General features: G+C 45.6%; 1 protein-coding gene across 1 annotated transcript; it reads left to right on the top strand.

Moving 5' to 3' along the window:
* The first annotated feature begins 530 nt into the window (after positions 1-530).
* Positions 531-10,629, top strand: cdk13 (cyclin-dependent kinase 13). The gene is made up of 14 exons (XM_055928961.1): positions 531-2,497; positions 3,461-4,003; positions 4,126-4,293; positions 4,429-4,568; positions 4,756-4,926; positions 5,967-6,156; positions 6,374-6,430; positions 6,604-6,705; positions 6,836-6,913; positions 7,069-7,185; positions 7,301-7,432; positions 7,567-7,766; positions 7,945-8,415; positions 8,654-10,629. The coding sequence occupies exons 1-14, from the start codon at positions 1,359-1,361 to the stop codon at positions 9,331-9,333; spliced, it is 4,188 nt and encodes a 1,395-aa protein (XP_055784936.1). The 5' UTR covers positions 531-1,358; the 3' UTR covers positions 9,334-10,629.
* The last annotated feature ends 1,178 nt before the right edge of the window (positions 10,630-11,807 follow it).

Raw genomic sequence — 11,807 nt, 5'->3', positions numbered from 1 at the left:
AGCTGTAAATTGACTTTTAATATTTTGTATGTAATATTCACAGTAGACATTGCAAACTAAAATGACCCATGTTCTCTTTCCAACATTAATTTTGGCTGAATGAAATTGTATTAGGCACATGCGCAGAATACAACAGGTGTAGACCTAGTGAAATGCTTACTTACATAATCTTGACCAGTGAGGAATAATAATTGTAGCGCCTGACTCTCAAATGGTGACGCGGGGTGAAAATCTGAGTTATTAATATACCTATACTGATCAAAAATATAAACGCAACATGTAATGTGCTGGTTTCATGAGCTGAAATAAAATGTTCCAAACTCATTCTGATTGGCTGGGCCTGGCTGCTAGTCGTGTGAAATCCATAGATGTGGGCCTAATTATTTCATTTCAATTGACTGATTTCCTTACGAACTGTAACTCAGCAAAATCTTTAATTGTTGCATTTTGCGTTTATTTTTGTTCAGTATAGTTTGATATGATGCTGTTTGTCCCATATGACATGTAGGCTATACCCCCCTCCAACAAATCACACATTCAGTGTTGTTGGCTCTCGCCCTGTAACCACTTCTTGGCGCATCCCAGGGGTTGTATATTTTGACCTGGCTATAGGTAATACAAAGTAACGCAGTATGATATTTGGAATGAAATTACTTAAATATGTTAGATTGACTATTCTCATTCCCAATGTGGAGGAACTTAAATGTGTCAGGAGTTTTCCTTTGGTAGTGACGTAAACACTGATCTGCACATCATTGGACGTAACAGCGGAATAGTAGGCCTTCAGTTTGAAAGCTACGGTTTGTAGCTACCTACTTCCTTGTTAGTCCAAACTGGAGTGTGATGGCAAGCGTAAAGAAGTTTGTCCTAAAAAGCGAATGTTTTTTCCTTATTTTCAGCACTTTGGGAATATATTTTTAAAGCCGATGTGAGCTGCGATATTCCTCAAGAAACATTTCCTTTCGAGCAGGAGACATTGGGCCTGCTACACTAAGCATGGAATGGAATGCAATTACGAGACACTGCCTAGCTAGCTACAGTTGCTAGCTAGTTAGCTACAGTTGCTAGCTAGTTAGCTCTGGCTAGCCAGCTAGCAAATCTTTGGAATTGCAGACCAGGATTCTAATGATTTGATTTATTTTTCCCGTATTATCAGAAATTAATCTCGAGGTAAACATTGGATGGACTTGTTTGATGAATCCGATGGATTGTCGCTTGGAATAGCTCACTACCAGTTAGTGACTAGCTAGTTAGCTTTAGCTTGCTAGCTAATTTGTAGCAAATGTTTTGTGTGGCAAGGAACATAACACTAAAGACAACCAATATTACCAAAAGTATATATCACATCTTTTTGAAAAATGCCTAACTCGGAGGTGTTTCGCGAGGGTCGGGGAAGAAGTCCGTCGGCACAGAGAAGTGCCAGACAGGAGCGGCGCAGTAACGTTAAACCTGGAAGCGGTGCTACTCCGCACCGAGAGAAACACCGGGAGAAGAGGCGGTCGTCATCTATCCGAAAGAAACACAGTCACGCTAGGGTGAAAGCACAATGGCATACGCCAGATGAACCAGACAGTGAACGGAGAGGCACTCTTTCAAGAGGTGAACTTCGGACTTTAGTGGAATATGACGATGTGAGTTCCCAATCAGAACGCTTTTCTGGGAGCCCTTCGCCGAAACCAGAACCGCATGCTACTATTTTGGTCGACCGACTTAGCGAAGTTGAGTTCACAGGCATGAACGGACCGACATCCCAAGAGAGAAGGTCTCGAAGAGACAGGGCTGTATTGCATCTCAGGGAGGGTGAACAAATCAGTGGTTCATCCGAGAGGAATAGACAAGAGAAGGAACCGAAAAGAAAGGAACGCCAGAGCCGTGAGAGGGACACTTCGAAATCTCGTGGTAGTAGCCTGAGCGCCACCAAAAACAACCGAGACGGTGCGAGAAACATTGACAGTAACGGCAAGAAGACGTCTACAACCTTGGCCCCCATGTCTTTGGACAAAAAGGAGTCTAAACGGCACAAAAGTAAGACGCGTTCTGAAAAGGAGCCCCCGTCTGCGTACAGGGATGCACCACAATCATACCGAGATGACCGTGAAGAACTCGGGGCCTACAGAAGAAGTCCTGGTTTCAAGGCAGATAGCCCACATGGGAAATCGTATTCCTATGGATACCAGTCTCCCAGTGGTAGTTATAATAACCAGTTTATATCTAGAAGAAGCCCCAGTTATGGGAACAAAAGGCTGTCCCCTACTTCAACATACTACAGCCGAGATTCGGAGGTCTATGGTGCCTACAACATTTCAAAGTCGCCCAGTTCATACTCAAGCAACAAAAGAAAGCGGTCTCCAACGAGCCCATTCAACTGGCGCAGGTCTCCAAGTTATGGCCGACATAGTCCATTCGAACAGGGAGAACTTGCTTCAAGTCCCTACGGTACCCGTCGGCGATCACGAAGTCCATACCGAAAGTCACTGAGCCCAAGTCCAGACGTAAGGTAAGCAATTGATCAGAGGTTACTGTACTGCCTGAAAGCGAATTATTAATAGGTGTTACCCTCCTGAATGTATTATATATATATATATATTTTGAATTTAGTAGTACTGAGAGAGATATATGTAAATTTGAGGGCAGAATCTGGATCACCCAAGAGAGCAAAGCTTTGTGAAACTCATTTAGTACAACTGTTTTACTAGATTGTGATTCAGATTGTAATGATGCCTTCAATGCCACTGAAAGTGTTTATTTGCCATTCCAGTAGTCTGCTAAAATAGCACTTATTAGACAATACGAATATTTAAAGAGACACAGCATACCAATTGGCACATGTTTTTCTGTTGCTTATTAGAAACATTTGATTTAATTCCTGGTGTGTTTCCTGACCGACTCTGCATTTGGTTAATGATATGTCACCCATGAGACACTAGACACGGAAGCCTATTTTACTTCCTCAAAATAACCATAATGAATCTAAGAACTCAAGAAATCTGTAATTGTGTTGTTTTTGCCGAGGGTGTTTGTTGTGCAATTTTACATGTAAGGTGTTTGCAGTATTTCTCAAGTAAAGAAAATGTGTGACGTTATCTTATGTAAACAGAAGTCGGAGCTGCTGGGCAGGTCTGTCTCACTGTCTATGCTATTGGATAGAAAGCAATCACAGCTGCTATTCACCCCATGTTGGAGGAGAAATGGACATTGTTCAATCTAAATCCAGCCTTCATTTACCTGTTATGATGCATGGATAGTCCAAACTCTTATTTTTGTTGTTGAGGATACTGACTTTATGACCAAAATTATCCTACTTACACTTTGTAGGCAATTCTGACACTAGAGTAACTGTTCCTGGCTAATCGACGCCACACAGACCATTTTCAAAGGGATTTGTTCCTTTTTAATGGCAGTCGCTCTTTAAAGGGAACTTTTCTCCTATGAGAAATTCATGTGTCTCTCCTTTCTCCAGGCGATCTGGCAAGTCTCGAAGCAGGAGTCCGTATTCCCCCTCGAGGCACTCCCGCTCACGCAGCCGCCACCGACACTCTCGCTCCCGCAGCCGGCCCTCCAGCCTCTCCCCCAGCACACTGACCTTCAAGAGCAGCCTGGCGGCCGAGCTCAGCAAGCAGAAGAAGGCCAAAGCTGCCGAGGCAGCTGCCCGGGCCAAGAGCTCCAGTAACACCTCAACTCCCACCAAGGTTCCCTCTGCAGGCTCCCACCAACCCAGCCCCAAGACCAACCACGCCACTAAGAAGGGCCCCAGGACCCCTGTGTCGAGCCAGCCCCAGTCCCCCGCAGACAGGACTTTCAAGAGGAGCACAGAGCCCCCCAAGCCCAGCAGAGATAGAGATGTAAAGGGAAAGGATGTCCCCTCGGTGCAACGAGACAAGAGGAAAGTACCAGCATCTGGACAGGGCAAAGAGAAGGAGCGAGTCATTACTCTAAATGCCTCTACACTGACAGCTCTACACCTGCCCCCGAACATCCTCGAGCACTTAGCTGGAGCAGACAGGTAATCGGAACATAATAAAGAGTTTTTATGATTAAGAGAACTCATACATTTTTTCACTCTCATACATGCCTTCCCCTCTTTCCATAGCCTAACTTCTCATCTTATTTTCCTCCCATGTGCAGCTTGAAGGACGTCTTACCATCGCTATCAGGGAAGAACCCAGCAGAGCGTCAGAAGGCCCGCCACCTCCTGAGCGACCTTCCACTTCCTCCCGAGCTACCCACAGGCGCCTCCTCCCCTCACAGCCCATATGACGAGAAGAAGACCACCACGCTTCGCCGCAGGCCCAAGTATGTCTGGGCCCCTTGACTTTCCATGTCTCACCCTACCACGGCAATGGCCTATGCTCCTCAATAAGCTCAACTGCCTGGGGTTGAGAACCACTGCTTGACCTAATCTCTTGTTGGTTTTTTTTTTTTCCCCAGGATCTGCGGCCCACGCTTTGGGGAGATCAAGGAGACTGAGATCGATTGGGGTAAACGGTGCGTGGACAAGTTTGAGATCATCGGCATCACAGGAGAAGGCACCTACGGCCAGGTGTACAAGGCAAAAGACAAAGATACAGGTGATGACTACGAAATGCTTACGATGTATTATTTTACCATCAACATTTTAACCAAACAGAATAATCTGTTTGGCAAACTCAGACTCTTGAATCAAAATGTTAGTCTTTCTATGCCCAGGGTAACTATTATGTATGAAAAGGTATCTTCTAATATCCTCTGCCCTTTATATCTATCCCTGTGGTGTAGCTGAGATGGTGGCCTTGAAGAAGGTGCGCCTGGACAACGAGAAGGAGGGCTTCCCTATCACCGCCATCAGGGAGATCAAGATCCTCCGCCAACTCAACCACAAGAGCATCATCAACATGAAGGAGATAGTCACTGACAAGGAGGACGCCCTGGACTTCAAGAACGACAAAGGTACGTATGGCAAACCCACTGAATTATCATTTTGCATCCTAAATGGCACTCCATTCCCGACATAGGGCCCTGGTCAAAAGTAGTGCACTATGGCAGAGGTTCTATAACTTTTTAGGGCCGGGGACCCCTTTTGTGAAAGCAATCAGATGAATCAGCTTTTTAACCTTTATTTAACTAGGCAAGTCAGTTAAGAACAAATTCTTATTTACAATGACGGTCTACTAAAAGGAAAAAGGCCTCCTGTGGGGACAGGGGTTGGGATTAAAAATATAATAATATTGGACAAAACCCACATCACGACAAGAGAGACGACACAACACTACACAACAACATAGCATGGCAGCAACGCATGACAACACAGCATGACAGCAACATGGCAGCAGCACAAAACATGGTACAAACATTACTGGGCACAGACAACGGCACAAAGGGCAAGAAGGTAGTGAGATAAAAATAGCCTACAAGGAGTTTTATGTCTTTGGCAGTGCAATGGGAAATTAACCAAGTCTCGGGCCCTAGGAAGGAATATTTTAAAAGCCCGCCTTTTGGCATTGGGAGAGAATTTTGCAGTTGTTCAAGCTAATATCCTCCAATTCTACACATTTTTGCATTGAGGCAGAGGAAACATTTAATAGTTTTAAAGCTTAAATTGCAATGCGTTTTATGTTTTGAATTTTTGGGGGGGGGGGGGGGGTAGAAGATTGCCGATTTGAGTTGAACATTTTATAATTGGTCGACAAAAATTGAAAATATCCCTGTGAGCCTCCTAGGCCCATGTTGCCCAGGGTTAAGAACACATTGTAGATTAATAATATTACATTGTATTACACCCCCTAAACTTATCCCATGGATCTCTTGGCCAAAATGTACAAAAATATATATTGGTATATCATATTTAATTGTTTTAATATTTTTAGATGCGGTATCCCACTTTGAGAACCCCTGGTCAAAAGTAGTGCCCTATATAGGGAATAGGGTGCAATTTGGGATACAGACCCATGTCTACATTGTTTCTCCTTGCATTTGTTCTCCTTTTACAGGTGCGTTTTACCTGGTGTTTGAATACATGGACCACGACCTGATGGGGCTGCTGGAGTCTGGCCTGGTCCACTTCAACGAGAGCCACATCAAGTCCTTCATGAGGCAGCTGCTGGAGGGCCTCGACTACTGCCACAAGAAGAATTTCCTGCACAGGGACATCAAGTGCTCCAACATCTTGCTTAACAACAAGTGAGTGCTCCTCGGGATAGCTAGCCTGCTGGTCCCAGATTTGTCAGTGCTGTCTTGTCAACTCCTATGGTCATTATCACACCAAAGCACAAGCAGATCTGGGACCAGGATAGTCAAAGAATGAAAAACAATTTATATCCGCTGCGGAATCAGTAGAATTGTTTGACAGAAAGGAGTCGGAAGTCACGTTAATGTTGTGTTCTGTTCTCTATGCCAGGGGTCAAATAAAGCTGGCAGATTTTGGACTGGCTCGACTTTATAACTCTGAGGAGAGGTAAGTGTCCCGATATGGCTTAGAGTTGATTGCTGCCAATAGTTGTTCGCTTTTCAGATGTATTACTTTATCTATGACTGTTTTGCTTCATCAAGCATATTGGTCTCAACTGTGTTTTGTTGTGGATGATGATATTATTGATACTTATGCATTTTTCTGTCCCTGTCTTGTAGCCGACCGTACACCAACAAGGTGATCACCTTGTGGTACAGACCCCCAGAGCTTTTACTGGGGGAGGAGAGGTACACACCTGCCATTGATGTGTGGAGCTGCGGGTAAGAGACACACCTACGTTTAGTTGATTAGGTGTGGTGTTTCACTGGCTGATATTCATGATTCTTAAACCGAGGACAGATGGTTCTATAAAGAGAATCATGCATTCACCCTGTTTTTGTCTTAAATCAGGTGCATTCTGGGGGAGCTTTTCACAAAGAAGCCTATTTTCCAAGCCAATCAGGAGCTTGCCCAGTTAGAGCTGATCAGGTACGTTGTGGTCCGAGAAGGGTACTATAAATCCCAAAATTTCTTATCCTCAGTATCCCTTTTAACGGTCTGAAAGACCTTCAGCTATCTCGTTGGACAGTTTTCTTGTTAGGGCATGATATTTTACTCTGGCCTTTGGCTTTTCTCCCTTCCAGTCGTATCTGTGGCAGCCCCTGCCCCGCTGTGTGGCCAGATGTCATCAAGCTGCCCTACTTCAACACCATGAAACCAAAGAAACAGTACCGGCGGAGGTTGCGAGAAGAGTTTGCTTTGTGAGTTGATCTGCTTGTTTGAATTCAGTAATTGGGCTCATCATTGGTGTATGAAAATAATGTTATTATCCTTTGGCTGTGTTTGACTAACCACTTCATCTTTCTCTTTGGTCAGTATACCACCCTCTGCCCTGGACCTGTTTGACCACATGCTGGCGCTGGACCCCAGTAAGCGCTGTGCTGCCGAGTCTGCGCTAAGCAGTGAGTTCCTCAAAGATGTGGACCCAACCAAGATGCCCCCACCAGAGTATGTTTGGCCAAAGGCGTTTTACTTCGTAGTCTGTGATTCATTACTGTAGAATATCATTTTTGTGATGACCCACCCTTTGATATCCTTATTTCCATTTTGTCTCCTGTCCTCTTCCCATCTCTCTCCTCCAGTCTCCCCCTGTGGCAGGACTGCCACGAGTTGTGGAGTAAGAAGCGGCGGAGGCAGAAGCAGATGCCAGAGGAGCTGTCAGCCTCCAAGGCTCCCCGTAAGGAGCTGGGGCTGGGAGACGACAGTCGTAGCAACACCCCCCAGGGCTTCCCTCCGCCTGGGGGGCTCAAAGGCCAACCTGTGGCTGCCTCAGCCCTACTGGGTGAGTGAATGGGCCTTTAGTCTAGTACCGCAAAGCCACCCCTCCATACTGGCCTCACACCTTATCAGTTACACACTCACTTTAATGGCTTATATTGCAACGACTAATAACAACTTGGAGTGAATTAAGAGGTACTTTTTAGTAAATTGCTTAAATATATTTTCTTTGTCTCCGGTAGACGCAAAAGCTCCCAACTCCCAACTGACCCAAGAACAGCTGGCGGTCCTCCTCAATCTGCTCGGCCAGTCCAAGAGCGCTGTCAACCCGGCCCAGATTGCCAAGGTCAACCCCGAGACTCTACAGCAGCTCTCCAAGGTCCTGCCGCCAGAACACTCTGACTCCGACCGGCCTCCAGAGCCACACCCTCCACTCAAGCCCCACAAGCTCCCTCAGTCAGGTGGAGCACCCCGCACGCCCCCCATGCCCAAGCCCCCATCGCCGCATCCCTCGTCGGCATCGCAGGGTAAGCCTGATGGGGAGGCGTCGGCAGCCACCCAGACGGCAGTCACCATGCTGCTGGCCCAGCTCCTCCAGGCCCAGCAGAGGCAGGAAACTGGCGATGCAGACGGCACAAACGCACCAGCAGGAGGACCTCCTCCGCCACCCTCTGAGCTCAAGCAGCCCCCAGAGCCTATCCCTGTCTCGCCAGGTATCTACTCATATAGAGATTATTGTGACGTATTTATAACCTCATTTTTTGCAAGCAGAAATTGTGTATAGACTTGTATTCCACTGCTGTGACTATCCAGTAGGATTATCTGTCTCAAATTCTGTACACAATGGTTTTAATTTTGGATATCCCTATGGTAGAATACGAAGTTGCAAAGTAGGACAAGAACTATCCCTTTGCTTTGAACTAACATCATGTCTTGTGTTTTCCCCCTTAGTGTCCGAGGGGAGCGGAGTTTCCTCCAGACCCATCCTCCCCCCCGACCAGAGACCCCCTGAACCACCCGAGCCCCCTCCCCACTGCGAGGACTTGGACTACCGGCAGAAGATGGCGCATAAGATGGGCCACCTGCCGACTATGCCAACCTCAGGTGGAGCTGGTGAGGGAGGAAGGCTCCCAGAGCCAGACTACCCACCCCACCCCGGCACAGAAGGGCTCAGCTATGGCAGTGACTACAGCCGCCCACCCCCTCCACCCTTCCCTCCTGCAGGTTTTGGCGACTGCTACATGGGCCACATGTTGGGGGGTGGCCTGCCCCCCCACAACCTGAGGGAAGTGTTCAGCAGCAGCACTCAGCAGTCCTCGGCTACCGGGTCCCTGGCCACCTCAATCCAAGAGCCCTTCCCTTCAGGCAGAGGTGGAGGTGTTAGCAGCATGGTGTTCAGCGGTGACAAAGACCATCGCTTTGAGTACAATCACAGCCCCTCCTTGCCTGTGGAAGGGAAGCCCAACCCCACCAGCATCCACCTCTATAACCATGCTACCCCTCCCCCGCCCATCCCTCCTCCGGGCCAGTCCTGGAACTCCCCTTCCCAGGCTGTGGCCCCACCTATGCCCCTTGGCTTCAACCCACATGTGAACTCAGCAGCCATGCGAGGACGACACCTCCCCTTCTGATTGGCTGTGGCATAGTGAATGGGCGGGGTATGATGGACACCTCAGACTTGTGGACTCAAAAGAAACTGAGCCCAAACCCTCTCAGGCTAGACCAGAGGGATCTGGAAATGCACACTTGATTTGTAATAATAAATACAAAAATCTGTGTAAAGCATTGTATTCCTCCTGTATCTGGAATGTGGGGTATGTTGCAGAAGGGGGGTTGTATAGAGGGGTCTTTTTTTGCTCATACCGTTTCATATTGTTTTTTTTTGTTTGTATTCTACTACTCTTAAATTAAGCTTTTACCTTTTTTGAGTGTACATTTACCAGGCTAGGTATTGCTTTTAAATACGTACCCAAGCCTTTCTTTTAATTGCTTCCGAGCAGACTGTTTTGCACTACTGACTAAAGTAGGCGAGAATGATTTAGGTATGAAATGAGGTGCTATATCTGCACAACTTTTAGAAAATTACCAATGTTTTTTTATTTTGGGCCAAGCATATGTTGAAACCAGGAGGGCTCAGTTGATTGGGCTCCTGACTTGAAGGTGGAGTTTGTTTTTTGAAGAGGATTGGCTCCTGAAAGACTGGCGGCACATGGGTGACTGCAGTAAAACTGATAGCTACTGATTGACTTGATGGAGGAAGGCCATGTTCACTTTAATTTTCACAAGCCCTCTGCCAATAGCCATTGTAAAACAAAAGGAGACATGTAACCCAACTTCAAAAAAATACTTTTTGTACTAAAAATGTTTTTTTTTTGCGGGGGGGGGGGGGGTCATATGTTTATTAAAGAAATGCCAATGTTTTTTTGTCTTACTTTGACTGTCGATCATCAAAGAATCATACCTGAACATGTAGAACAGACTAACCACTGGAGGACAGTGCACGCCAACCAACTACTGAACTGATATTTGGCTATTTTATGATGTAAAACATTTGTAAATTGATAGCATACTAGAGAAGATCAACTAATGAAGGACATAGATGGTTTTTTTTATTTTTCAACACAATACTATTTTTGGTTGGAAGGTTGGCTGCCAAAAGAAGACATGGATGACGAAGGCAGGAACCACCTGAAAGGAAGTCATGAAAACCACCCAGAATAAGAGTTTGCTGGAGATGCACCATTAAGGCCCTTTGCTCCTCTAAGAGCTGAAAGTGTAAAAGTCATTACTCTGGTAGAAATGTCTACAAATCCCAGGCCTGTGAGGGAGAAATAGGCATTAACCACAACTGACTTCAGCCATACTCCATTGTAAAGTAATCTACAACTACACATTTCAAGCTGAATAAATGAATACGATGAAATCTATTTCTTCAGATGCTGTTGATATTGCTACATCTATTTCTGGGTAGTTACTATAACATAAGGGTAGATTATATCGATGTTGCTGCCTACAACCAAGAGTAATACTTGGTTGCACAGGCTTTGGCCATGATATCTTCTGACAAATGCTTCTTGTAGCTGTCAATGAGCTTGCTGCACCTTTCTACTGGAAGTTTGGCCTGCTGTTTTCAGATCTTGGCATAGGTTTTCAATGGGATTCATATATGGACTCGACACTGGCCACTCCAGAACAGTCCAGCGTTTCTTGAAAGTACTTTTTGATATGTGTTTGGGGTCGTTTATCTGCTGTAAGAACCGCAACCTTCAACAGAGACCCACCCATTAGGGCATGTGTGAATGTTCTGGGGGCCTAACCTACCCCAAAAGTTTGAATACAATGGGAAACCTGTAGGCTGTGAGGTAGTTTTGTGCCTGCAGGAACATTCATGTATGCTCTTTTACCCGATATCATGATAAGCTTTGGTCATATCGATATTGGTACCCACCACTAGTGAACATTGTTTTATGTGTCTCATTCCAAAACAACTTAGACATTTTTACTTCAGATGCATGGGCTACTTCCATTTTCTCGTTGCCTTTGTTGACAGAATAATGTTCTACTTTTGAGATCAAGAAGGACGCAATAGAGCCTAGTCTATTTTGTGATAATATAGAACATTTTAGTTAACACCATTTAGTGGTGAAATGTGTGTTTTACATGCTGCTTTGTTGGAGCATTTGTCTAAGAGCTTATTTCAATTGAAAAGAGTCGAAGTAGACCTATCTGGACTAAATTTAATTTGAAATAATATCTATGTAAAAACGGCCAGCTTCAGTCAGCTAGGTTGAGCTTGTTTGGCAGCTCAGCATCCTATTCGAGAAATGGCTAACCGCATACGTGGTGTGTCTGAAAGTGGGCGTTGCGAAATAAGTGGGAGGATCCACATAAGTGGGTTATGGAAACCTAACAGCTAATTGGGCAGATTGGTTGACAATCAAGACCGTTTTACGCGGCAGCTTGCTGTTTCTAGTATTATTTTTAGCTAAGCCTAACCCTTTCATTAACCTTAACCTCATTCTCCTAACATTCTATGTTAGTTATTCTAACCTGCCTGGTGAATTATCCTAACCGGCTACGTTAATTCTCCCAACCGGTTTAGCTA

Source organism: Salvelinus fontinalis, chromosome 7, assembly GCF_029448725.1.
Source record: "Salvelinus fontinalis isolate EN_2023a chromosome 7, ASM2944872v1, whole genome shotgun sequence".
Taxonomy (NCBI): domain Eukaryota; kingdom Metazoa; phylum Chordata; class Actinopteri; order Salmoniformes; family Salmonidae; genus Salvelinus; species Salvelinus fontinalis.
Note: the sequence above shows the minus strand (reverse complement) of the source record. Positions and strands in the feature narration are given on the sequence as shown.